Genomic DNA, 27,503 nt, shown 5'->3' with positions numbered 1-27,503 from the left:
AGCATTCATCAGCTGAACTGTACACAAACAGCCAGAAGGAGCAGATCATACTTTTATGGACATATGGAAATGCTAGATGGCTCTAACACTTCTGCTCCAAAGACTTAAGTACTCTTCATTACAGCAGCATTGAACAAGATACATAAACAGCACTAGAAGCTCCAACCTGTACAGTGCAGTTCCTTTCACAGGCAAGAATACAATCTAAATTCCCCACTACCTGTAGCCCTGTAATAGTGTATTCTTGGATACAGAGTCACCCAGTTAGAACAGCAGGATTGTAGAGCTCCACATCTAAATCTGACTTCTAACATAGTGGGCAACATTTGTCTGGGCACCCAGGCAAACTCAGGTCTCCAACAGCCAGGGATGGTGCACTAACTTTGCACTGGACAAAAGGAAGTTGCTTCCTATTCTCCCTCCCCTGTCTCCCCTTCCCCCAGTTTTGATCAAAATTAACCATGCTTGATGAGCTCTGCACCAAGTTCAACAATTCCTAAAATGGCCAGACGTGACCTGAGAAAGCTTATGTAAAAACATTCAAGGGTTGAGAAGAAGTTTTGGACTGTTGCCTTCACTGCTGCAACACAACAGAGCTCAAACCAATCCTAAGCAACTACAAGATGTGAGCATGAGTTTGCAGACTTTGCTGAAGCACATTGCTAATTTATTGCTCCAAAATGTAAGTATCAATTATTTTCAACACCATGTGAAATTAAGGTACATATGAAGCTATAAATAAATAAATAAATAAATAACATAATAATAATAATAATAATAAAAAGCAAACCACAGCCTACAACTGAAGCTCTGCTAGGCTTCTGAAAGCAGAATTTGGGCAAAATCCTTGGTCTAAATGTAGCCCTCAATCAATTCTGATTAACACAGATGTATGTTTTCCCTCGACAGGTCTATTCAAGCAGTGACTGGAACTGACCAATAATTTTAGAAAGTATATTATAAGACTAAAGTAAATTCTGTGGGGAAAAAAGTTATATGACACTTAAAAAAAAAAATGCTTAATATTTCTAATGTAGAACTTCATCCCTAGAAACTGCACATTTACTGTTATTAGGTCAAAAAGCCCAATGATGAACTCAATGTCATTAAACCACAGAAAATAATCCCTTCAGTTTATCACAATATAAAAGCTCAAACTTTTAATTTGCTTTTATACCTTACAACCAATAAGAGATGTGAATATGTTTCAAAAACAACTGCACTGGGGATATTTGGAAAAACATAATCGTTTCAGTCATCTTAAAGCAGCAATGGCAAAATACTAATTAAGATAAAGCTCAGCAGCTCAATATGAGTGATAGGTACAAAAAAGCAAAAATTACATCCTTTGACTGGACAGAACAGCATGAAAGTATTTCAGCAGGTAGTTTTCCCTCTCCAGTTACATTTTGAATAAAAAAAGGTTTGCAGATACTATAGTAAGTGCATTCACCTGCCTCAAGCTTGGGTGCAGACAAGGCTCAGTCTTGGCAATGAGTAACTGGCAAAAGAGAACTGAAGTATGTATCCTGACTGGTGGTGAAAGCCTTCTGGAGACATGGTAGCAGGTGATACATCTGACATAGCCTTCTGCAGAGATGCAACTTCAGTACAGCTGCAACAAGTAGAAAAAAAAGTTCCAACGCTGTACTGCATGAACCTTCACAGCTGAAAGGAAGGATTTACTGCCAAGCACCTTGTACAAAACTCCCTTTTTTTCCCCCAACATGCTAAAAATTATGCTATGCATATGCTTTAAAAATAAACAAATGAACAAGCCCTTTTTTCCCCCTACAGACAGTTACCAGCTTATTCTAAAACTCTCTTGGGTAAGCTTAGGCCATATTTCAGAAGTTAATGTACTAATTAAAATACGGACTTGCAGCAGCTAAGTAAAGTTTTCTTTAATCAGTTTGTCCAAACATTCATTTCAAATCTATCCTACCTTGCAAAAAACAAGTGTCATTTACTTCTACCTGAAGACCCAGTGATATGTTAGTAGGAACTAGGCTGAATGATGGTCACTGCTATTACCTGCTTTTTCTCTCCACATTCAATTGAGAAGCAGCTGAACAGGTCTAGAACTCCCACCTTAACTAGCCCCTACAAACGAAACTAATGGAGATCCCATTTCCTGATTCTCAATGCAAACACATACTACAAATTGAATCAAAGCCCCCTTCCTCATTTTTAGGCTAAAGTGCAACTGGAAGAAATAAAGCAACCTTCTGCACACCTCTTGGTATTCAAATCTTGTTTCTTTTCTCCCCTCTGGGTGCAGACTTGGAATGCAGAATAAACACAGTCTCCTCTATACCTAGGGTATTTTCCCTCTGAATACAAGGGTGATCCCTCCATTTGTTATGGAAATCTTACTCAACACCAACTGCTACAGCCAAAACCAGATTCTACTATGGCTACTTGCTACCTAGTATGGCCAAAACCAGAACATATAATCCATGAAAAGAGTGCTGTTAAGATATCTAGAAATCATTTTACATAGTTCACAGATGTAATAGTTCAACCGTATTTCTAGGGTAGCAGCTTTTTTTTTTTTTGCAGTGGTTGATGCACACTTTCAAAATTGATTATTTCCAGTTGACTGCTCATTTCCTACCTTAAGGAGAAAGGACTCCCTTCATAAGGCTAGAAAACTCCACGTTTACAGTCTTGTCCTTTCTGCAAGAATCTGCCCCGAACAAAGCTTTAAAACCATTACTTTATTATTAATAGTTTAGTCTGAATGTGGCTTCAAATACAAGCTGGAGGAAGATTATGCCAAACTAAAAGAAGTTTTTAAAAAATATGTATATTCAAAACTGCTAATGATGATCTGGTCCTTTTAGCTTCTCCACTTCCTACGCTTTTTTGGAACATTCAAGGAAGGTGCTGGCCTGGTTCTTAATAAAATAATTTCTACACATGGGACAGTCAAGGGATAGATAAATCTTTACTATATGAACCTCCTCTGTGACAAACTAGATTCCAAATATCACACATTTCGTGCATCACTACCATCACTGAAAGGGAGCCAACGCCAAAAGCCCCTTCCCATACTAATGTTTTCCAGGTCCAAAGCATGTCACGTGACAACCACATGTAATCCACTGAGAAGCAGAAAATACTTGCGTAGAGGTAAAAAAAAAATTGTATCATCTGTGCTTTCCTTCTGAAAACAAAGACATGTAATCTTCTTTCTGATAAACTAGTTTCCTGGCTTAACTGTTTTCATGAAGACACATGGCTGTTCATACAGCAATTTGCTTTCCAGTGCTCCCTGGTTCCTATCCAGGTAAAGGTGAAAGTTTAAGAGTAATTGCTCTGCAGTTGGAAAACTGGCCAAAATCCCTGTAGAGAATGACTCAGTGGGAAACTTACAAAAGGAGCAGGGGGAGGGAGAGACACTTTTTAAATCCTGATTTTTTTTTCAGTCTAGTTTAGGACCCAAATCAGTAAGAATATGAACAGAAATGACAAGGAGGGGGGTAGCACATCTGAAGGAACACTGCTTTACTGATTTTTTTAGAACTTCATTATATACATTTTTCTATGAAATGTAAAAATCTTTGAAAGTGAACATTTGCACAGAAACTCTTTTCTGAACAAGATGAAGATGAATTTGATCTGTAATATTAATATTGTGAACATTTTCTACTATTTGCTGTCAACATCCTCACAAGAAAAGAATTCCTATTTTACAGAATTACCTATGTAAATCTGTAAGATTTTCATATACTACATAAACATTACAAACTGTTTATGTAGACCAACATGGACTATAATTTAAATAAACTGTTTTTATGACAACTGTTGACAACAGTTAGCATCTTCTATTACTAGACAGATTTTCTCAAGAACGTAAACCGAGAAACCATGTTAACTGATGAAAGAGCATATGCTAATCAATTTTTATTAGCAAGTATTGCTAATACCCTCAACATAATACTGAGAAGCTGAACATGATTTTTTCAGTCCACTCTGAATGGCACCAAACATTCATAAATACACTGACAGTTTTGGATATTGGATCATTCTGAGCCATGTCAGCATGTTTACATTGTTGATTACCGGCTTGCTAATACTGAGCAATAGCCCTTCCCAACCTACCTGTTAGAAAAGAGGAGGTAACAGATGACACATGCTTTACTGAGAAACAGGACTAGAGAGCACATAGAAAACATCTGAAACAACTAACCCCCCATCCCCCCAACCCGCCAAAAAATAAAGGATACTTTCACGTTAGATCAATACTGTCCACTTTCTCATTCCTATTGTATGCATTAAGTATGCTGGGATCAAAAATTTGCTCCTGAGCAAGATACTGACCATAACAACTCAGCTCACATCCATTAAAGCAGACAAGAATACAGAGGTTTTGCATGTGTCGCAGGGTCTTAACTCCAAATAAGAAAACAATTAATTAGAATTAGGTCAAACATGAATTTGGACTTAGCACACCTCCGTGCATTTGAGCTACTCCAAAGAATGCTGGTCAAAAGATTTTTGTATGTCATTAAAGAACAGCATACTTTCTGAAGGTTTATAAACAACAAATTTCCAAATAGCTTTTAAGCTGACAGGATGGAAGATCATATTTATGTTTACCAGAGGTGAAGGAGAATGAGAGAAAAAAATAAAGAATTTTACCACCGGCCCATTTACATGTGGATAATGTTTTTTAAAAAAAAAAAAAGTACAGTGTTGATATAATCTCTCATTTACTAACAGGGCAGGATTACACCCCTTCAAACAAGCTTACTGGCATAATATTTTCCACAGAACACATACACTTCTGCAGAAGACATATTACAGTTTCAGACTTGGGAGATATTACTTTCTCTTTTCCCTTCGAGGCTTATATTTCTGGAAGAAACAGGACTTCAAACATGGGCAGCAGGCATGCAAGTTTCCATTTCCTGAGATTTCAAGAGTTATCCTGTAAAACAGCAGCAGCTTAACAAAAGTAGCAGGGAGAAAAAAAGAATAATTTTTTAATCATTCTTTGAGGACCCCCCCCTACCACAGAGCCACAGAGATCAGATAAAGTAGAAAAATGTGAAAAATATAAAACATTTTCTGCTAGTGATAGTATACAGGAAAGATAGAAGCAGGTTTGTACTTATTAGGTATAAAACATTCTTGTGTACTGAAAAACCCTTCTTTTCCCCCCAAACTGATTGAGTGAGGAAGCATGGTTGCTGAAACAAGAAGGCCAAGATCTTATTCCCGCCCTGGTGAAAAAAGATCAGGTAAACTTCCTTCTTCCACATGTGCTCACAGGCACACAATTAGAGCACGGAGAACTACCTCTCTTCCTTGAAATCTAGGCAGAAGCAGTGAAGCCACAAAACTTTACTTTTTCCATGCTGCAGAGGCAAAGTCAACCTGCTAAAAGAAAAGCTCTTTCCCCTACAGCTTTTGCAAATATTATGGAGAGGGGGTGGGGGGAAGGCATCACATATTAAATACCTGAACTGTCACCAGGACTTTCAGGAGACAGTAACAGAACAGGTTACTGTGTACCACTCCCTTTAAGGAAAACAACCCAGGTTGCAACACTATGGTCTGCAGTTGGCTGCAGATTCAAAGATAAAACTATAACAATGACACTTTTTCAAAGGTACTGGTTCTTGTAACTATGAGGAACTGAAATTGTAGTTCAATTCTGCAGCAAGCCAGTTGCCATGGGAGCAAAATTCTGATTGACAGACATCCTACAGTCTGCTGGGAGGCCAGTGAGTCTGAAGAAAACTGAACGAGATCTCAGTGTATGCCAGCACATGCACTGTGAAACAACGTATACAAGTATTGATACGAAAAAGAAATGGAAGGCAAAGCGGGGAAAAAAAGCCAGAAAGAAGCTTTGGCAGAGCTACCGAGGGGCTTTATATTATAAAAGAAATGCTGAAAGAAGGAAAACTGGCAGAGAAATCCTTAAAAAACATTAAGATATATTGACACTCAAATTGGAAGTAAAATGTTGGTAATGAAGAGACTAGCAGAAAAAAAAACCAAACCCAAACCTGTTCTATATTTGTTAAGCAGCCAACAATGAAGGCAGAGTCAGATCCATTATAATCTTTTCTTCAAGATATTCTGAGAGCACTCAAAGGTGTAGGAAGGAAGATGAAGAAAACTACTTTTTACAAAAGATATAACTATGCATAAAAGTGGTATAAGACAGTATATTCACCTCTAAAACCAAACTATAATATTTCTGAAATATCTCTTAAAATTACAGAAAATAAACTAAGATTAGAAACTTCAGGTATTGTATCATAGTAAGAACAGTAACAGGAGTGTGACTTGCAAATTTTTAACAGTCAAAATGAGAGCAAAAAGTGCTAAAAGTTTGCTTATTAACTACGGCTGTATCTGAAGATGAGACAAGAAAGAATACAAGATACTTCTCTTTAGAGAAAATCCCTAATGTTTTCTAAAGGAAATAAACACAGGACACAACTATCTTCTTCACTGATACAGGCTTTACAAAACAAACTCTTCTAACAGCAGTCAGTCATGAAATTCGGCCAAAATTTGTCTTTTTAAAAGTACAGATGAAAAGGTAGGACCAAATAGCATCTCAAGATAAATTTCACCAAGAAACTAGAGATGGCAGCAAAGTCTCAAGCTATCAGTTGAGAGTAAGAGAAAAAGTTAAATGAAAGTTCTGAATAATTCTTACAGTTGTGTTCAAACAATAAACATTTCAAGTTGAGGGTTTTTTTTTTCCTTTTTTAAACAGTGACAAGAAATTGAAACCCCATTGGAAAGAACAGATATAAACCACAGTAAGGCTTTATTTTTAAATGCAATGACTTCACAGATCAATTTTTAGCACATATCAGAAAAAGCATTTTAAAACAGCTTTCAACAAAATATGCATGTTTAAATCTACCATGTATCAATATTCTCAGAAGTCACCACTGATTTCTGAATGTTCCAGCCATCTTTCTGAAACCACATTTCAGGAAGGTATTATTCTCATGCTTTTCCTTGGCTTTACAACTGTAACAAATACTGAAAAGTTGGGTGTAGGCTCAGTTTCAGGAAGGGAATTTTCAACTCTTAGCTTTCTGCAACACTTTACATTTTTAAAAAATACATTAGCAGTATAGGAAACTAAGCCCTATTCTGAAAAACGACAAATATTCAGGGAAAGAATCACAAAAGTTTCACAAAGTGATCTCACCTTTCTGCTAGACTACATCTCTGAGAATACTCTAAACTTCCACATTTCTGTTTAAATCTAAAACGAAAGGATCCTAGCATATTGAAAAGCATTGTCCAACAGCAACAAATAGCTCAGTATCTCACAACTAAGGAGAATACCCAAAACAACAGTTCTGCCATGTATTTTGCCTAGCTACTAATTGGGTACTTCTCAGACCCAACCTGCCGGTCCATGCCCAGTGCAGCAGCAGCTGCTACTCACTCATCACTGCTTGGAACATTCACTCTGAAATTGGGAGGCACATATTCAAGTCCTTCCCTAACACACAGCATGTGAAAAAGCACTCACCAGGCTAGAAGATATGGGAAACAAAGGTATTCTCAACACTCCCAGCTGATGTTTTATGGAATCATTTAATATTCAGCAGATCACTAAGAAGGGAAAAGAAGCATCCATGATGATCATATTCACTAAGCAAAAAAGGAGAAATCTGATTCCCAGTTCCTGTTCTGAGAGAACTGTATTTCATACACACAACACAAGGAAACCAACTCTACAGCCAGCAATCTATTTGAAATCATCCCTAACCAGCAGAGCAAACAGACAATTCCAACTTTTGAAAACTTCAAACAACTAAGAAACTAAGAATCCAAGAAAGAAGATGCATCTGCAAGAGTTGAGAAAGTATCCTGTCTCAATGGCAGCTATGAAGTATTGAATACTTTCCAATTGGAAGTGCCTGCAGCTGATAAAAAAAATTTGACACACTTGAGATCTAAGATTAGAGAAAGAGCTCCTGATATTTTAAGCACTCTGTTTACTTTATGCTTTTAAAGCTAATTGAACCTTAAGGGCTGAACATCTGAGAAACCCAGCCAACAGGTAACCATTTTTTCCACAGAGGAAAAAGTAAAAAAAAAAAAAAAACCAACCAAAAAAAAACCCACCAAAAAACCCAAAAAAACCCAACAACAACAACAAAAACCCAAAACCTTAATCTAATAGCTGTAACTGAGCAAAACAGTTCTGTCTGACCTTCAGTTTTGAAAGCCCCTTTTGTTGCTTTCATCTCTGTACTGCTGATGCTCTGGAATTAAGACACTTGCAGGAGCACACTAAGGAAGAGATTACCTCTAGTTTGGGGGCTGTAGAAAGGAAAACAGTGTTTTCTGTAAGCAGAAGTTGGTACTTTTCAATCTAAACTTGATCTAGATATACAAACACAGAACTTTTTTTTAAAAAAAAAGGCAAATGTTTTAATTGAAACAAGTTCTTGATCAATGCAATACATTTTAAATTTAGGTTTAGAGCAAAACAAAACCTGAAAAAAAGGCAGCTAAGGAAAATTTTGGTTTTGAATTTCTTGAATTTTGCTAAATATGCTATCGGTACTTTTGCACATAATCACATCAGAACCAGAAGTAACAGACTTAGATTTGGTTTCTATAAAAATCAGAAGCACTCACAAACATTAAGCATGCTTGCGGTTCAGAGTACATCCAACTGCTAATATTTAAGTCCTGAAGGACCCAACTAAATACATGCACATCTGAAGAGCATCTATGTCATAAGCTAATATGCTTCAAAGAGTTAATTCAAATATTCAAAAAATAAAACCCCTAGATTTACAGTTGCCTTCCTAACTTTAATTTGACTCTATTGTGTAACCAGTTTAAATCCTGAATGAGGTGAGGTCCTGACAAAGTTAGTGCTTGGCTTTAATTATGGGGAATGTCTATGTGTATAGAAAGAAGCAAGAAGCAAATTAAGAACATAAAAGCAAGTAAATGTGATTTTTTTTTGCATGTGTTAATAATTGTTTGTTAATTTGCAACTTATTTTTTTCCTTAAAAAAAAAATTCTCCTTCCTTTTTTTCCTTCCCTTTCCTTACCATTTTCTGGATTATTGCAGGAAAGTTTGGAGGCTATCTTCCTGCTTATTATGCAAAAAGAGCCAAACATGCTTTAAAAAACAACAAAGCATTTTATGACATAGCCTAACTTACTAGTTCATTGTTGTCAAAGGTGGGGACACAGGAGGGGTCCTGCACACCTTACCTCTCTCCATCCCTAAGTCTTCTAACGTGAGCCCTAACTGCATTGTAGGTCTCGTCAAGCCAGTGAAAACAGCAGAAGAACAACTCATCCAACAAGTGAATATTTTTGTAGTGCACCTGGCTTATATAGATCAGATGAATGCTAAAGTTGGCACAGAGAAAGGGTGGATCACACAGGACATGGAAGCACATAAAGAGAGCAAGACCTCCCTCTTCCAGCAGCAGCAAACTTAATTCAGCTCACATCACAAAATTGCACTCATATACTTCCACAGTACCTCACACAGGGGCAAAAAGAGGAGAAAGGCTACTACCGCCATGTTTACAGAATCTACAGACTAGCTACAACTTGATACAGCTCTCCTTCAGGATTCACGATATACTTAAAAGAGGCCGCAGGATTACGGAGATGCGGGATTTCACCTCAATTCCCACCCTGGTTAGCTGCTCTGTACAGCTAGACCAGTGCTGACCAGACAGATGTTTTCTCTAAACCCAACTGAGCCCAATCTATCAGGTCCTGCTGGACTCAGGTTCAACCCTGGCAAACCTAAAGAGCTCCACAAAGATCTGCTCTGTTCCAGGAAAAGTTACTAGGTCAGATCACTATTGATGCAGGAAAGATCCTATTGCTGAAATACATCACTCCCTAAATTTTTTGTAATCTTCTCAGGCTACCCTCACCCTCACCTTCTACATCATCTTTTCCTAACCAGTAAGAGGCGGGGAGGGGGGTGGTTTGGAAAAGGGAGATAAGATTACCTCACTTGCTTCTTCACTGTCCCTTCCATTTACAGGTGTACAGATCCCTATAATCCAGTGTAAATTAGTACTTTCCCATTGTTCAGAACTGTTCCCCTCTGTTCAGTATTGGGAACAACATCTGGAGCCAAACAAAAGGAGAAAAGTAGGCAGCTGACAACTCCATTTGCAGCAACAGCTGCAGGATTTCCCTGGAGCACAGTGGAAGTAAAGTAATAGGAGACCCTTTTGGCTGGCTTCTCTAAGCTAGAACATCAGGAATGCAGCCAAAGGTTTTACTCATAGACCCTCTTCTCAAAACAAAATTGGGAGAATAAAACAAAATTGGGAGAATAAAGAAGATAGAGGAACTTGTCTGAAGATCTCACCAGGACAAATTAAACTTCTCTTTAGGAGAAATACTAAGAACATTTTTCTTTTGTTTTGTGGATTTTGTTGTGGGTTTTTTTTTTCCTCTGGAAAGAGGAATACAGTACTCCAATCAAAAAGGCAGGAGTCTGAGGAGAAGTTTCAGGGTGACAAAAAACGATGAACCTGGCACCACATTTGTAAAGGCTTTTTTTTTTTAAAGACAACAGCTCTAATACTGGGAAAATCCATAACGAATCCTGAAGGCACAAAAGAAAAATAGATACTTTATGTACTCACGTAAGAAGACATCTGGAGACAGATTTCGTAAAGTTATGAATATCTTAAAGGCCACTGCTCCTGAGAAGCCTCAGCCTCACTACAGCTAAGACTTTTTTCCTTACCCCTAGAGCTCTTTGGATCAAAAATTTCCAAATGTGAACTACCTTCCAAACCCTGGTAAGAGGGAGTTTAAATGATGTCACGAGTTACCTAAGAACCATGTGTTCCCTAGAAAAGGCACACTTTAAAATTGTAAGGGTTTCTCAATCTCAACAGCAGAACTGACACTTTGATGAGATAAAACTAGTTTTTCAACTTAGCTGAAAGCACTTCCTAAACAACTGAAGTGAAACAGAGCACATTTTATACCAGTTTAGATGCCCATACAGGACTTATACCCCAGCTTTTACTTCTAAAAATTTTGTCTGGAAGCAAGCTCTTTACAGCTTTCTTAATTCACTTATCCTAGGAAATTTACTCAATATTAAATGCTAGGAGTAACTACTTATATCCACACTATCCAGAAAAGAAAATGGAGATGTTAGTCAAAAATTAAATCGGAGTACCTGCAAGCAGTTACACATACCATTGGGTAGGCAAAGAAACAGGTGAAGGAGACAACTGAAAATCTATTTAAACAAATGCTATTTAGAAACCTCTAGTGGAAGGAAAATACACAGAACTTGAGGGGCACACACTGAACTTTGTAAGTGTCTAAGAACTATGCATCAATTGTAAGTGTCTTCACATGGTGAAGACATGTTTTAACTATTGGTTTCTGAAAAAGCTAAGTCAATATAGAAATTGGCAAAATATTGACAATACAAAAATTCTGACAAATCCTAAACCTGGAAGGAAAGTACAGCCCCCCTGTATCTTGAATATTGCAACAAAAGACAGAAGGTATGTAGTAACTTTCTGGATACCCCTTCTTACCCTATTCCAGCAAAAAAGCTATGAAAGTAAAAGAGCAAGGCACTTGTTAACCAAGAGAGGGTCACTTCTGTCACTTCAGAATACATTAGGAAATAGTCCTTGGTCCTTTTAGCCCTAAATTTATCCTGTAATGGTTTTCTAGTCGTTTCTCTGAAAAGACGCCTTTGCTTCTCATACAAACCGAAGTGAAAAATTAAACCCGTATTCTCATGCAAGGGTACTTTATGGTCAAGCTCCAAAAATTATTCCAAACCTTATTTATCTGTTTTCATTTCAGAAAAACAAAAGATTCTGGTAAGAACAGGGCTTAAACACTAGTAACACTATTGTAACTTAAACACCAAAGCTTGCTGCGCATTTCTGTTTCTGACAAGGGAGGCACTCCTTTTACCAATAGACATCTCCCATGAAACATTGTAACTCACTCTGAATACAGCAGAAGTTTATTAAAAGAAGTTACTAACCCGACACTGTAAAATACAGTTCAGTTTACAGCTATGTTGAAGTGAAGGCTCTCTCTTCCCATGCTTTGGATGCCTTACCTAGGTATCCTCTTACATGCTTATCTGATATATGGAAAGAAAAAGAAAAGGGTTTCTTGGGGTTCTTTCGGTGGGTGTATTACCCGATTTGTACACTCTCTTAAGAGATCAGTCTAACTTTTTAAATGACTAGAGATGATAATTCTGGCCATGCATGTAATATATCCTGTATATACATTTTCACACTGTATATTAAAAAAAAGTACTCCTGGAAAAAGGAGAATTTGTAAGAGGGGTTTTTTTTATTAACCCCATAATTTGGCATAAAATACCTACTTCTAACGCATCACCACTTTCAATTCTGAAGTCACTATTCTTTAGATGGCACATTTAATATGACTACAGGTTTCTGAACAGTGATCTTTGGAAACATCATATTAGGGTTAATACTGCTTGATTACCTTGCATTGTCATGACATCTGTATAAGAGATTATAAAAAGGCCGGTTTATCAGACACAGGGCTAAGTAGGTGAGTGGCTGTTGACATAAAATACGGGTCTTTTCTTTCCCTAGTATTTCTTTATCCTGAAGCATTTCATCTCAAGCATTGTGTTTGAATTGAAATGATTATCAGGGATCACTTGGGTCCTAAAGCCTGGCCCCCATTCTTGAAGGCAACAAAGTTTCATACTATTATATTAAAAAGATCAAACTGTTAAGTTAGCAAATCTACAAGACAAGGTAGCTTTTTTTGTCCCATAACTTCTTACAGACAGCTGCTCCAGAATCTCAGTAGTAAATTGGCCTAAAATCTTCTAAGTTTCAGCCTCAAACTACTCAGGTCTAGTCTGCACACATTTGCTCATCTGCTCCTATCTTCAAGGGCTTCTTTCTCTTGGGTGTTTAAGCACAAAAACATATTTGCAAAGCCCTCGCACATCTTTCTCAGTTTGCATTTTCCTAGATGAAGTTCCTTCAAACTCCCCTCTTGAGCAAGCCTCTACTTCCCAATCATTACAGCCGTCTTGTTCACATCTTAAGGATGTATGCAAGAATGCAGCTGCTTATCAAAACAATGCTAGAAAAAGCCACACAAACAGAGAGTACTGATCAAAATGTTGTACTCTGCAACTAGGTATATTAATTCTGTGTTCAGCTACAGTTGAACCTCTTAAGTAGATAGAACCTCTTAAGCAGAAAGAGATCACTATTACAGTTAAAATCCATAGCAGAATAACTTAGCTAAGGAGATATTGTAGCAGCTATACACTACAGATAATCTACTGTTATTTTCCTGAAGCAATGCATATTATGACCTCATGTTCACCTTAAACATTGTAACAGAAAACAGCTGAGAATGTTTCATTAGTACACTAGTATTTCAAACAGTACTAAGAAACCAAAAGCTAAACTAGACAAATCACTTTCCATATCCCAGAGAAGTTCCCTTCCCTCTCCCCCCTTTCCAAAGGGTGAGTACATCATACAGTGGTTTCACATTTTCATTTGGTTTGTCAAAATTATACCCATCAGTTTTACAGGAGACACAAAATTTCAAAGGTGTACTAGAGAAAAAGTACATTTGAGAGTCAACAGTATTCTCACTCCTGTGCAAAGAAAATGGAGGCAATAATGAAAAACAGTATCACTGAAACCATCAAAACACTTCTAGATAGTTTTGTTATCCCAATACTTAAAATTATTAAAATATTTCTTGGACAAGGAATCCATGAGCTCTCCTCCCTTTTCTAAACACTCACAGACTGAGGCATAAATCCAAAGCATCTCTCCATCTCAAGGTAACAGCTTAGGATGGAACTGCAACCATCATGCTCTTGTCTGACTTCGATGGGATACAGGCCTTCATACTTCAATGCAATAAAATCCCCTGACCCACTTCCCACCCTAAGACCTTGCATCCTTGCAGTGTTCCAGCAGTGCTGGTAGGCTGCAGAAGGGAGGAGCACCTGCAGGCTCTAGGCACTTTAACTCCTCTTTGCTAGATGGAAGAGCCCAAGCAGAGAGAATCATCCCATCACAGGGGAAGGAGGGATGAAAATAAAAATCCTCAGCGTGCAGTGCAGAAAAGGACTAGACTGAACCCGGTCATATTGCAGAGCACATCCTGAAAGCTACGATAATATTAGCACCAATCATCACATTATACTTTGGTACTAAAAATACCAATGACCGCACTACTAATGATTGTACATACCTATGGTACACAAGTGGAAGACAAAATTACAAAAATGTACAGTTCAAGTGACTATTAATATGAAGACCAATGATTTCAATTGTGACCAATACCCTTTTTAACACAAATAAACTTTTATCAACTTTATCACATAGTATTTACAGCTTTAAAATTTGGAGAAATTTTTTAGCAACCTGCAATCCCACTGTTAGAAAGACTGGACAATCTTTATGGTACTCCTCTAATGCCAACATAAACCAACATGAATCTTAAGAGGTACAGAAAGTAAAAAACAGATAATGTAAAATAAAGTCCTTGCAGAACAAGGATTCTACCTATCAAAAAAGCCATGCTTCAGTCTTCTAGATTCAATACCAACTAAAGACAGCCATTCTCTCTTTGACATAAAGAAAACTACTGCTATGTGTATGTGGAGCTCCTGTGATAAACTCAGAACAGTTTTCACTTCAGATGAATACCCAAGATGTTTCAACTTTACACCAACTAGGTTTTATAAACTACTCAACGCACTCTGAATGAAAATTTTAATTAAAAAATAAAGAAGTACACTTAGCACTATTATCTGTGAACTGTCAGTCAAATGCAATATACAGGGAGAATCTCTTCGAAGTTACCTGGAAGCAAGTTTGGAAAAAAAAATGCACACTGGGGTTTTCATCACTGCCAGTTATCCCGAGATATGTTAACACATTTTTGAAGACTAATATAGAAATCCCCAATTTACTTCTTGCTTGAAGTGTGTTTGTGTCATCCAAGTCTGAAGACAAGACAGTAACCCAGAACATAACACATCTGGTAAAGTAAAACTATGTGACTAATGTTAGTGTCATAAAAGCCACTTTAAAAAGCTCAACAAGAAATTGGTATTATTACTGCAATTTTTACCTCTATATAGCTTTCAGCGAGGGAAAGGTATACTAGAAATATATGCAAATGAAGATTTCCCTTAATTTTTTTTCTAAAGGAAACAGGAACTAGAATTTCTCTCTATCCTTCCTGGCCTTTCTTTTATCCTGCACCCATTCAAAATGAAAAATGCATGCTTGCAGAACTTAAACACATTAAATGCCACATAATAAACAATTTGTCACTGTCATTCCAATCAACTCATTCATACACTACTGCATTGTAACTGTTCCATACTCCAGCACACCAAAAGCTATTATCACTACGTTTACACAAAGTATTATCAGTTTATTGTATTTAAAAGTGTTTAAAGTTTATCCTGAAGATCAGAATACACCTCAACAAATTGGACTGCATACTGTCAGCTAAGAAACTCTCTCCTTATTTCTCTAGTAAATTGTATGGGAACTTTGGGACTTCCCTTAGACTAAATATTCAGACATTTTACAGGCAAAAATCTCTTTCCCACACCCTTTGAGAAAATACCTTTTACTACCTTAAATGACAGTGGTAACTACCTATTTAGGAAAGAAAAATTACATGTTTTAATATTTCATGTGTCTGAAACGCAAATTGGGGCCAGATGTGCTATTTGCAAGAACTAAATTACTGTATCGATCAATAATATATCACAGGAACGTGCAGACATTTAGTGGATGTTTCACTGAAAGATGTTTAGCAAGATGCATATGTAGCAATTCAAAGCAGATTTACAGCAGCTTTCCTCAAGTTGCTTAAAGACAAACAAGGTGGTATCCAAAAATCTGTAAGCTAAATAAACACGCTGCATCCCTGGTTCCCTGGTAGTGACCTGCATAGTATTGCAAAGAAATAGGAATACTACTTGTACAACTGTACATGAAATTGTGTATTTATTTTAAATGTTTTTTAGAGGACTGACACGACATCTGTGTGGAAAAGCCTGAGCAATCACAATGAGCTATCAACCCTTCACACTATCACTGCTGCTATTTTCAGTGATCCACCCTGTTTTTGCTACAGTGCTCTTGGCATCATTATGCTACTGTGATTCAATATTTATCTGTTAGATCTAGTTACATCACAACACTATCTATGCTACCTAAATCTCATGTGGAACTTCTGTAGCTAATACCTAATCCATAGTTTTTGAGCTCTCTTCAAAATTCTCTGATCACAAAACAAAAAGTCATTTGAGATGTGCAAACATCTGGACCCCTGTGAATCATCCATTCTCTAAAAGGGTGTGCGGTCATGCATAATCACTGCACCTTCTTTCTAAAGGTAATCAGGTATGAATAAAATAGTGTGTGAACTGCAGTGGTTAGCATAAAACCACTTGTGAAAGGAGCGTGCCAAAAAGTGTCTTCAAAACATGTTTAATAACAGAGTTTTGTTTCTCAGCTACAGAAGGTCATCACCAACAACCAGCATTAAGTAAAGTAATCGCTTACCATTTATGACAGTAAACGACGCCTTTTAAGCTTAATATTTTTAAAAGTTGTTTGTGTTAAGAGAAAGGTAGTAATACTTTGTGAAATGACAGAACTGAGTGCTGAAACTTCTGCTGACAAGGAAGTCACCTGCTAAGTCCAAGACTAGCATTTTAGTGTAATCCTGAGGAAAGATTAATTCTAGAATATTTTTAGCCCTAGCTTTGAAAGTAGACGGCACTCGATATAAACTGAAAAGCATAGTGGTGGAGACTAGACAAGAGAATACACGCAGAAAAAATTCTTTGTTCGCAATCAAAACACGGTGAACAATTATTCCTATAAAATTCATTGTCAGGAAGAAAAAACTGCAAACACACTGAAGAGTGCCACTACTAAGGCTTCCACAGCAATCTCAGCTTTGGAATCAGAAACATACAGAAAATTTAGGAAGTCACAATATTGCTACATCTTTCATGTCCATTTTGCAACACAGACACAACTAGAGAAAATATGTGAAAGATGACGAATAAATAAAAAATGGATTTCGAAACAGGGCAGTCACAAGAATATGGGGGGGAGGGGGGGGGAATGGAGTTCAGCTTTAATTCTTTATCACCATCTGATTTGGGGGATTCTGTGCATTTTCTTGGTGCGATTACCCAGACTGAGACTCGAACTGTCATTCTCACCCACCCTACAACAGTGGTTACCCGAAGCAGGCAGCTGGGGAACGCTAGCAACTACCTCAAGTCCTAGGTTTGATACAAGCCTCGAACCTCGGTTTAATAGCAGTTGCATAATAAGACTCAAAAGGCCAAGCACCCCTACTGCCTTACACATCTCTCTCTCCACGCGAATGAGAGTGGAGGGAAAGATCTGGACGAAAACCGAGCGCTACCCGGGCGTCACTACCACTGCCACTAACGAGCTGGTTATTATGCAGCAAAGAAGAGGAAAAACCAACACCTGGCGCACGCATACGCAGACACCCGGTGAATAGGTGGATCTAGAGAGAGATATCTTCCCTTTGCCTTCCCCAATAGGCAATCCTCGATGGGTGTGCCAGGAATGGGGTATAGGGGGGAGGAGAAGAAAAGGGGTGGGAAGCGGTTGCCGCTTGCTGCAGCCAGCCTGAGTGATGGTGAGGTGGTTAATCATGGTGGCTGAGGAAACATCGGGTCACTTCTCCCCCTTCCGCCTCCCGTGTAAGCACGAAGGTGGGCAGCGCGGCGGAGGCACTCGCCGTGTCACCGCCACCAGCCCAGGGGGGGACCCGGAGCCCGCACCGCTCGCGCCGACCCGCTGGCGGCGGCGACTCAGGTGGGTGCCGAGCAGAGCATCCCTCTCCCCCCGCGCCCGGCGGGAGGGGCCGGGCACGGGGGCTCCGCCGCCCCCTCCCCCGCTCTGCCCGGTGGCGCACACGCCCGCCCTGCCCTGCCCTGCCCTGCCCGCCTCCCGCTCCCCGCGGGACTCACTTGCCGATCACCTCGCAGAGCTCGTACACGTCCTCGAACAGCACGTCGTCGTCGGCCATGGTCCGGGCGGGGGGGATCAGCCCGAGAGGCGGCGGCCCCGGGGAGGGGGGGCGGGAGGGAGGGAGGAAGGGGGGGCGAGGGAGGGGGGAGGGGGGGCCGCGGGCACGGTCCCCGCCGCGCGGCGCGCTCCCCTGCCGGTCAGCGCCCGCCGCCACCACCACGGTAAATCCCAACCGCTACGGCAGCTCCCGCCGCCGCCGCCGCCCGCCCGGGGGCTCCCGCGGCCGCGCCGGGACTCCCCGCTCCTCCTCCCGCGGGCCGCAGCCGCCGCCGCCGCTCCCCGCGCGTGTCACACACTCCGCGACCCCACCTTCCTCCGCCCCCCACCCCCCTCCCGCCCCCTCCCTCCCCCTCTCAGCCGGCTACTCCCCAGCGGCGGCGGGCGGGCCGGCGGCTCGGGCCAGCGGGGCGGCGCGGCGGGCAGAGGGGCCGGCGGCAGGCGGCAGCGCCGTCTCGCTCCCTCGCCGAGCGGGCGGGCGGCCGCGCGCTCCCGGCCGGGCGGGCGGGGGGGGACGGGCGCGCGCCGGGAGGGAGGATAATAGTGGGAGGGGGGAGGGGCGGGGAGTTGCAGGCGCGGCCGTTGATTACGCTCCCAGGCGCGAGGAGGAGGAGAAGCAGCCGTAGCGGCAGCGGCCGCGATAGGCGCTTGCTTTACTGGAGGGCGGGCGCCGGGGCGCGCGCGCCGTGACGGCTTTGCGTGACGGCGGCTGGGCGCGCGCGCCCGCCCCCCCGCGCGCGCGCGCCGGCAGGCCGAGCAGGCGCGGCACGCACGCACGCGGGGGGCTGCGTTCGCTTCCGCTGCTTTTCCCCCCACCCTCCGCCCCGCCAGAATCGCGCGCGGGGCCACGCCCACCATCCGTTTGGGGGGTCGGGGAGGGTCGGTCGGGCCGGCGTGCGCAGGCGCGGGCTGGGATGACGTCATGGCGCGGGGAGGGGGCTCGGCGGGGCGGCCGTGGGTGCAAGCGGCCGCGGTGCGTGGGGAGCGGCGGCGAGCGGGGCCGGGCGGGGCTCAGGTGCGACCCCCCCTTATCTCCCCGGCCGCCCGGTCCCCGCCGCCGGCTCGCGGAGCGGCAGCAGCTGGCGCGGGGCCGGCGGCAGGAGTACCGGCGGCCCCGTCGCGCTGAGGCCGCGGGGTGCGGGGCAGCGCGGCCCTGGAGCTGGGGGCCGCTGGGGGCAGGTGCGGGCAGGGGAGAGAAGCGGCTGCCGCCCTCTCGGTGGGTGGCGAAGGCCGCTGCTTAGGTGGAGCGTCCGGCGCTTCAGCTGCGCGCACACGCGTGGTCTGTAGCGGCAGGCGTCCCTTCTGGTTTTCACGAACTCGGCTCTGGTAATAAAGAACCTCTCTGCAAAACTGGGCTTGCAGAGCTTTGTCCAGGCGCGGTTGAAGTGCGGATTTTTTGTTTTCAAAAGGATATAAGTATTTTCTGGAGCACAATTTGAATCCTCTGTGTTCCTAGGAAAACGGTCACCTTCTTATTAGCCCTAAAAGTAGTGAATTAAAAGAACCTTTTAGGAAGGCTCTTCGATATGCTCTTCCAGTTGGGCAAGCAACTGGTGGCTGTCGTTTCTCTTAATAGCTACGAAAAACAATGTCTGAGACACCTGGTGAATTGTAGAACACTAAGTACTTACCTGATATACTGTGTTCCATGATTTTTAACTCGTTACACAGAAAACTATATACAAAAGATAGATGTAAGTTGCACACGTGTGCTTTTCCAAGTTTTGAATTAGACAGTTTGCAGAAGAAAGCAAAGGTCTTTTGAAGGAATTAGTCAGGAACTGTTGCAGTTTACAAAATATTTATTTTTGCCAAAGTGCTTCAACACACATGCAACTTCTTAAAAGTCATTTACAAAGGTAAATTATACAGTTGTTCCCCACACACAGGAAAAAAACCTGTCAAAGCAATATTATGTGATGAAATGGTTTAAAAGTTAGCTTTAAAATGCAGAGCTGATGACACTTCATCAAGAACACGTTGCTCCTGTCTCCAGACGAATTCAAAGGAAAAAATAAATCGGGAAAAGCCGTGAAAATAATTACATCTATCTCCTGCACAATGGCAGCATATAAGGTGAGAGGCATTCCCGTGAGGCTGTGCTCTATACCATACAAACCTTTAAAAAACATTTAAACACCATCTGCTATTTGGAATGCAGACAAAAAGCTAATATATTTAGATTGTTCCCTGAATTTCACACAGCTAAACGTGGGCAACCATTTTTTCCTTTTGTGAGGCCATCAGGCTGAGTACCACGTAGGCCTGACAGTAATAAGTCTTAGAAAATGGGTGAGCGTTCACTTATATTTTGAGCAGAAACTGTCATCTGACTATACGCAGAGCCATCGTTAGAAGTTAACAAGAAAAAATGATACAAAAGCACACAAGGAAGAAAAATGCTGATAACAGATCTCTTCCTGAGCTGAGGAAAATGTGTTTACCGCTCTAGCAGCATCACTTCACAGAGGTCTCACTTTCCTCTGGATGCCAAGCGCTGAGTCACACCAGGCCACGTTACCCAGGTGTGATAGATTAAACTGAAAACAAGGAATATCAAGCATAATACATGGGAGTCTTCGGGCCAAAGTATTGTAATAGAACAAACCCTTTGAGAGCTTTGGAGGGCAGTTGGCTCCGTTTTGACATGGCACAGCACAGAAACATGCTTTTTCTGCCGACGGATGGGGTCTCAGAGCACAGGTTGGAGTGTTAGAGTTGTTGTGGGAAGGTAGTTTCTTGGAAGACACTGAACAAAATGGGTTTTCCGTAAGAGAGGTGGCTCATTCCCTGGCATCTAGCCTACTTGAAGGGTCCTACTACCTCCTGGTAAGGAGGGTAGCGGCTGCTTTTTTCATCTGATGGGCTGAGCTTCCTATTTCTTTTGTTTTTTTTTCCACTGTGGAGCAAAGAAGACACGCTTGTTAGAGCAGCTGTAGCATTCATGGCTTAGGTTGGCAAGAATGAAGGCAAATCTATCAAAGCCTACAAATGTGTCAGTTGTCCACACTTAGTGCAGGGGGAGAGCGAAAATGGGAGCTACCTACTGTTTCAGTTGCATTAGAAGAATCTGTCTGAACTAGGATTTGTGTGCAGATCTGTATCGTAAAAAGTTGCATACTGAACCAGCAAAAGCAGCAAGGATACCACTACATCAGCAATTACTAGAACAAGTGAGAACTATGCTGTAACTCACTTTCAGATTGAATGGGCTCAAGAAAACGTGAGCGTTAGTTTGCAAAGTTTGCCAGCAGCCAATACCCAGTAGTATGACCATCCAAGCAATGCATACACAGGTATGTTTGTGATCGTGAATCTCAGCCACAAGTCTGAAAATAGTCATTCCCTTTCCCTTTCCCAGGCAGGCATTCTTGATTTTCACCCATGTATCCAATACATGTCCTTATAGATTCTGGGTTTAATTTAAAACTTTAAGGTTAAATTCTGAAACGTGCACATCTAACATCTTATTAAAAAGTATGTAACACTAATGTTTGACATCATAGAAGCAGAAGAAACTTTACACTTGAGACCTGGAATGATTTACTGGCAAGGATAATGGTTGGTCTGAAAACAGTTCAGGGCATCAGTTGTTTCAGGGCTGGGAGAGGGACTCCTTCATAGGGAAACAGCAAGAAAAGGACACTGACTATTCACACAGAGGAGATGCTTTACAGTCCCTAGTAGCCTTCCCCAAACCACTGCACGTGTTTGAGCTGCCTGCCTGTCAGATTCTGAACTGCCAGGTTAAGGTGGCATATTTGTAGGCAAACCGCTATTGTTGTTTAATTCAAAAGTTTATTTTAAAGTCCTAAGAAATAGCTGAGTGTGGGCTTGGGCACTAGAAAACCCATTTCTTAAAATTTTATGGGTTTTTCAAGTTTTATTTGGCTGTGGTCTTCGTGGGGTGTGCACATACGGTCCGCACACTGTTGATGAGCCATGGGGCAGGTAAGTTGTTCAAAAGTTGTTTATGGAACCATAGTTATCAGTTACATCCAAACAGCCTTTATAGTGTTTTCATTTAAAAGTGTGATGTAAAAGGTATGTGATGATGAACAAGAAATTTTAAGGGTTTGACAGTGTTCTGTAATCCAAAAGATGTAGGAAGCACCAAATTCTGTGCCTCAGATTCCAAGTATAACAGGGCCCTGGGTACTTTGATCTGTAACCCGGGTATTAAATCACTCCCCCTTACAAAGTTTGAGGATGATACTGACACTGAAGATGAGTATGAACTGTTAGTACTTTGTAAGAGAGAATATGGGAGGCCTACCAGATTTCTGACAAACTGCCGTATTGTTTAGGAGTGCAAATTCTATTAACTTAAAATAGTTCATATTTGGGGCAATAGTATTTTGGTTGCAATGAAAAGAGACAATGTTTGATCATGACAGACGTGGACATTTTCAATCCTTGTAAAAAATACTGGTCGAAAGAACCCTAAAAAGCCATCAGCCAACCCTGAATAAGTCTGGATAACTTCTTACAGAAGTATATAATTAAATCAGCTTGGAAATCTACTGTGTGGCAGGGCAGTCTGCAGCTGCAGAGCTCAGGTGTAGCACACTGCACAAGTCATGCCACACCGTAATTAAGGAAGCTGGGTTTCCCACGAATGTGTGTCTTAACAGGTGAATGATGTTTGTCTAGGAAGATAAATCTCCAACTGCATTTTTCTCCTTAGTGGAGTTTTTTTTAAGTTCCTCCACGGTGTCAATTCTCCATTGTTCAATGAGAAGTGGACTTTCACTGCCACTCTTTCTCACTGAAGACACTTATCCGGTCGCTTTTCTGCAGTCCCCTATCTTCAAAGCACAGTTGCAGCTTATCTGTGGGATTTGTACCTTACCCCCATCTAATTCTGTTGAAATTGACCCCCAGGTTCAAAAGTTCCTGAGAAAGATACAGGCTTGTATGTATATGTGAACATGGCAAAGCATAAACGTCATTTCCTCAGGCGACCGGCTAAGAGCTGCCTCTTTTGAATGAGAAATTCTTTTTCACTGCCCTTCAGACATGGTAACCACATCACCTTCGCCAGACACTCGGCTCGTACTGACCCAGCCACCCAGCTGGGAGACAATGCCAGGTCAAGTAATCAGCCAGGTCTTGGTCAAGGAATGGTAAAGGAAAAAGTCACGTTCCTCATCTGTAATTAGACCATAGTCATAATTAAACATAAATTACAGGAACACTACTGAAGATAGGTAGTAAACTAAACCAAAGCTGAGCCTATCTGATACTGCCAAAGACGCTCACGGTCACCCTTCAAAATCAGTTTCCAAAGGTGAAACAGTCCCAGGTAGGAACAGCTGGCAACATGAAAAGAGAGGGGAGAACTTAAAAATTACACAAACCTCTACTTAATGGAGTTTCTTTTTCAGCTATTGCTTGCCATTCTGGTTATTTTTCCCTTCCTTGTGTACTGTGTACCTGTGAACAATCTTGATTGGATTACTGGAGATGCCTATTTCTTTTCTCCCCAGTTGCAGCTTTTCTTCATTGATGGGTATGGATTAAATAATAAGAATTGTGGAAGAAATCTCTCCGTGATGCTTTTATTGAAGCTTTTTTAAATTAAAAAGATCTTACAAGATGTACAGGGGATAAAACTAGGTAATAAAAACAACTCAAAATTCCGGTTATCTTTTCATCATTATCCTAAACAGAAATTTGCAACCATATGCTAGAGTCATGCACCTATATACGGAAAAATAATTAAAAATCACATCATAAGGACAACATCAAAATGCTACATACTAGCACTGAAATAAAAAAAAACCCTAGTATTTTCCTTTCATATCTTTCTTTTCTTCTTTCTTGCATTTCTTAACCCTCCTACTGTCTTTTGTAGAAACGTATTAAGCTCTTTTGAGTAGACAGGTGCCACCCTAATAGTTAGGAACTCCAGAAGGGCCCCACAAAGCAGAGTAAGTGCCCAGAGGAGCTTTGGTGTAGATAAATGGCAAGGAATACTGCATCTAGAGGAAATCCTCATCTACACCGTCCCTGCGTGATGCTGAACTTGGAACCGGCAGTTGCAGCTCTGGAAAGAGCCCTCAGACTCACCCTGGCAGTTCTCTGAAACCATTGCTGCAGGGTGCAGTGATGGTCAAAAAAAGCCAATAAAATATTGGGCATATCAGGCATGAAAACAAGGCAGAAGCTGTCATTTTGCCGCCATATAAAGCTCTGGTGCACCCACAGCTGGAGAGCTGGGACATTTCAGGCCTCCCCGTCTCCAGAAGGACACAAAGGAGTTTGCAAAGGAACAGAGAGAGAAGGGCAATGAAAAGGAACCAAGGATGAGCCATCTGCCTTGCCAGGAAAAGGCAAAAGGCTGGGACTTGTCAATTTGCAGAGGAGACACCTGAGGTAGGATATGATTGAGGTTTACAAAATCACGAAAGTGGTAGGTAAGGTGAAGGCAGAACCATTGTTCACCAAATCCTGCAATATTAAAACTAAGGGGCGCTCAGTAAAACAAGTCGGAAGGTAGTTTAAGACCAATACATGAAAGTACTTTTTAAAAAACATATACACACACAGTGAATAGTGAACGTTGAGAACTTGCTGCCACAGGAGGCTGTGGACACCAATAGTATCAGCAGGTTCAAAAAGGAATTAGAGCTTTTCAGGGATAACACATCATTATAAACAAATACTGGAAGGAATAGGCAGGGGTGTGCCATGGAGCATCCTTAGCACAACAAATGTAGATGCTGGGGAAGTGGAAGGGGAACTGACTGCAGATAGTGGCTAGGCTTTCATGCACTTTCTAAACTATCTCCTACTGCCACTGCTCCATTTTCATTTTTATAGGTGTAAATACAGTCTTTCACTACAAATTATGCAGTCAGCTTCTCCACATTTGGGGAAATCACAAGAGTCAGCATACCTGGGATGCAAAGAATATCCTTACCCAGGAAGGCCACATTATTGATCCCAGTCTATCCCCTGTTGGGTAAGTAGGGCTAGGTGGACCCATTAGGGCATTTTTTACATTCTCAGCCTTTTAGTTTCATCCTTTGTTTCATTTTTCATTCCCAACTTTGTCCTTTATTTTGTCCTCATTCTGCCACCAATTTATTTTCCAAACCGTATTTATGAGGTTTGAGATACCTATTTTTTCTTACTGCATTTCCCAGATCACTATTTCTATTAATGTGCAGTAATACAATCCAAAAGCTGACAAGGCTTACAGTTGAAGACTCCTAAGACACAGCTATGGCGTTACCACTTATAGCCTCAGGGTAAGCCAAGCTTACCACATTTTATAACTTTAGAAGAGAATACTAATTCCATAAACAATTATTTGCCAAGTATTCCATCTTCCTTCTTGTCATCCAGCTTTTTTTCCTTTCCTCCTGGTTTTCTCAGCCTACTTTTTTTTTCAGATGGGTTATAGCTTCACAGAAGAGAGCAAACACCGCTCTCTAAGTGCCTGGCCACTTAGTTACTTCCCACTTCCTTCTCCCTCTTCCTTACGCTTTCCCTTTCTGAAGTGTTATGCTGACACTGTATGATTATTCACACCCAAACTTTGAGGCTCTTTTATCCTTCAGGAACAAAACCACCTGCAATGGAAGGAGTTAGTATCGACTTCCTGATTCGAACTGGCCAAGTTACCATTGAGAAAGCTTCTTGTAAATCTTTTGCCTGCAGAAATCCAATTCATAGATAGTTTGCAACAGATCTTTGAAATTTAGCAGGGGAAAAAGTCCTAGAGGGCAAAAATGTATGCTTTTCTGTGTCCCATGAAATTCTATTCGGGTCTGACAGAGGGAGAAACTGGGAGAAAAATCCTTTTTTCCTATGGCTTATGTTGGCAGCAGCACTCTGGCAGCCATCCAAGCCCACTGGCCACGGGCATTCTCGTCCCAGGCAGTGTCCACTGCACACAGCGTTGTGCTGGGAGCCTGACACTCTGGCCGTAGCTAAAAAGCTGTCGTGAAAGTGAAGTTTGGAGACAGCAGAGAGAGAAAAAACAAAACCACGCTCTGTAATAGCTCTCTCTAAACCCAGCACATAGTATCTCTTTGATCTCTTCCTTTATGGGCTCAAGAGCACCCTTATTTTGAAGAAATTCGAGCCATACTCCCCTGATGATCACCTGTGCGCTGCACATGGTCCAAATCTCAGCAGAGATTTTTATGAGTAGCTTGGAGCCTTTCCATATAGGAGGGAAAAAAGACTTCCACAAAGGCAAAATATTTTTTTCTTTGGGAAAAGGCATTTTTGTGCTATGTGTGAGACTATTTTCAGGACTGCTGCCCTATTTGCTCTCACTATTGGAATGTCAATGGAGAATGTAACAGAAGGTGGGAAGAAGTGGGAGGAGGATCTTGATGTTAGGATAGGAGATTGACACACAGGTGAACAAATTGTTATTTACTTTGTAGTAAAGTGTGGTCCCTGGTGATGCTTTGCTCAGTGGTTATACATGAGGCCAATATGCTCAGCTTCAGGGTTTTTTTGGCCATCAGTGCTCATCTGGAGACAAGACTTTGCCTGCAGTTTTCTCACAGCTCCAGGTGTACAGCAACATCAAACACATCTCTCTGCTCCTTCACCAATGTAAAATCCATATGTTATCATAGGAGCAGAGGAAAACCAAGGATCATAGAAATATATAAACACTTGTTAAAGAACTGCGAATACCTATTCTAACTTAGTATGTATTTTACGGATGATGACTCCTAATCAGAAGCTCTGTCTGATGCTGGTGATGTCCTTAGCACAAGTAACACAAAAGCATCTAGCAGAACTAAATTCTGAAGATTATATTTTTACTGTAAATTAAGGAGGACAAAGCTTTAGGAGTAATTATGTTTTCTGTGAGGAAAAGAGCCAGAAGTAACACTTTTTGATGAATTCTAAGTAATTTCTGCTTTAGTCACTGTAGAGCCGGGCTCTGTATGGATGTATTGGCTTCTTTAGAAGGACCTTAAGAAAATTAGGGCTCTGATGATGAAGAAAGGGGATCTGCTGTAACATCTCTTGTCTTCCACAGCCTATGGAACAGATAGCTGTGTTGCCCGTCACTCAGACCCTGAACTACCCACTTACAGTGCACTGTTTTTAGGCTAATTAAAGCCATCCCTGTTGCTGACAGTCCACCCAAACATCTGTGCTGTAACAGGCACCAGGACAGAGAAGCATCTCTGAGGCCAGCCCGGAGCAGGAATACACACTGGTGTCCTCACCATGCTGTCACTGTGTCATTCAAATCCCTCAGACTCCCTTGCTGTTTGGATTCTCTTTGAGGAAGATTTACAAATACCATGGTGTCCATTATGTGCTCCACACCCACAGGCTTTGGGTGTGCCTGTGCTCAGTCATTACAGTTTTGGATAAAGGACAACTCTTAGACAGGAGGCTTGAGTTCA

The 27,503-nt window shown here is 41.3% G+C and overlaps 1 protein-coding gene and 1 long non-coding RNA gene across 4 annotated transcripts in view; one reads left to right on the top strand and one right to left on the bottom strand.

Annotated features, from left to right (window-relative positions):
- The window catches only part of CASK (calcium/calmodulin dependent serine protein kinase), a 228,278-nt gene extending 209,655 nt beyond the window's left edge, over positions 1-18,623 (bottom strand). For all 3 annotated transcript variants that reach the window (XM_072847953.1, XM_072847962.1, XM_072847944.1), the window contains exon 1: positions 18,054-18,623. In XM_072847953.1, coding sequence (XP_072704054.1) covers positions 18,054-18,112 — 59 coding nt within the window. In that variant the 5' untranslated portion in view covers positions 18,113-18,623. The remainder of the gene's footprint in view (positions 1-18,053) is intronic.
- Positions 17,714-27,503, top strand: part of LOC140644855 (uncharacterized) — a 38,828-nt gene continuing 29,038 nt past the window's right edge. Inside the window, exon 1 of the long non-coding RNA XR_012039839.1 lies at positions 17,714-17,898. This is a non-coding gene — a long non-coding RNA (uncharacterized lncRNA). The remainder of the gene's footprint in view (positions 17,899-27,503) is intronic.

Source organism: Ciconia boyciana, chromosome 1, assembly GCF_034638445.1.
Source record: "Ciconia boyciana chromosome 1, ASM3463844v1, whole genome shotgun sequence".
Lineage (NCBI taxonomy): Eukaryota > Metazoa > Chordata > Aves > Ciconiiformes > Ciconiidae > Ciconia > Ciconia boyciana.
The sequence above is the reverse complement of the archived record's forward strand: the minus strand, read 5'-3'. Positions and strand labels throughout refer to the sequence as shown.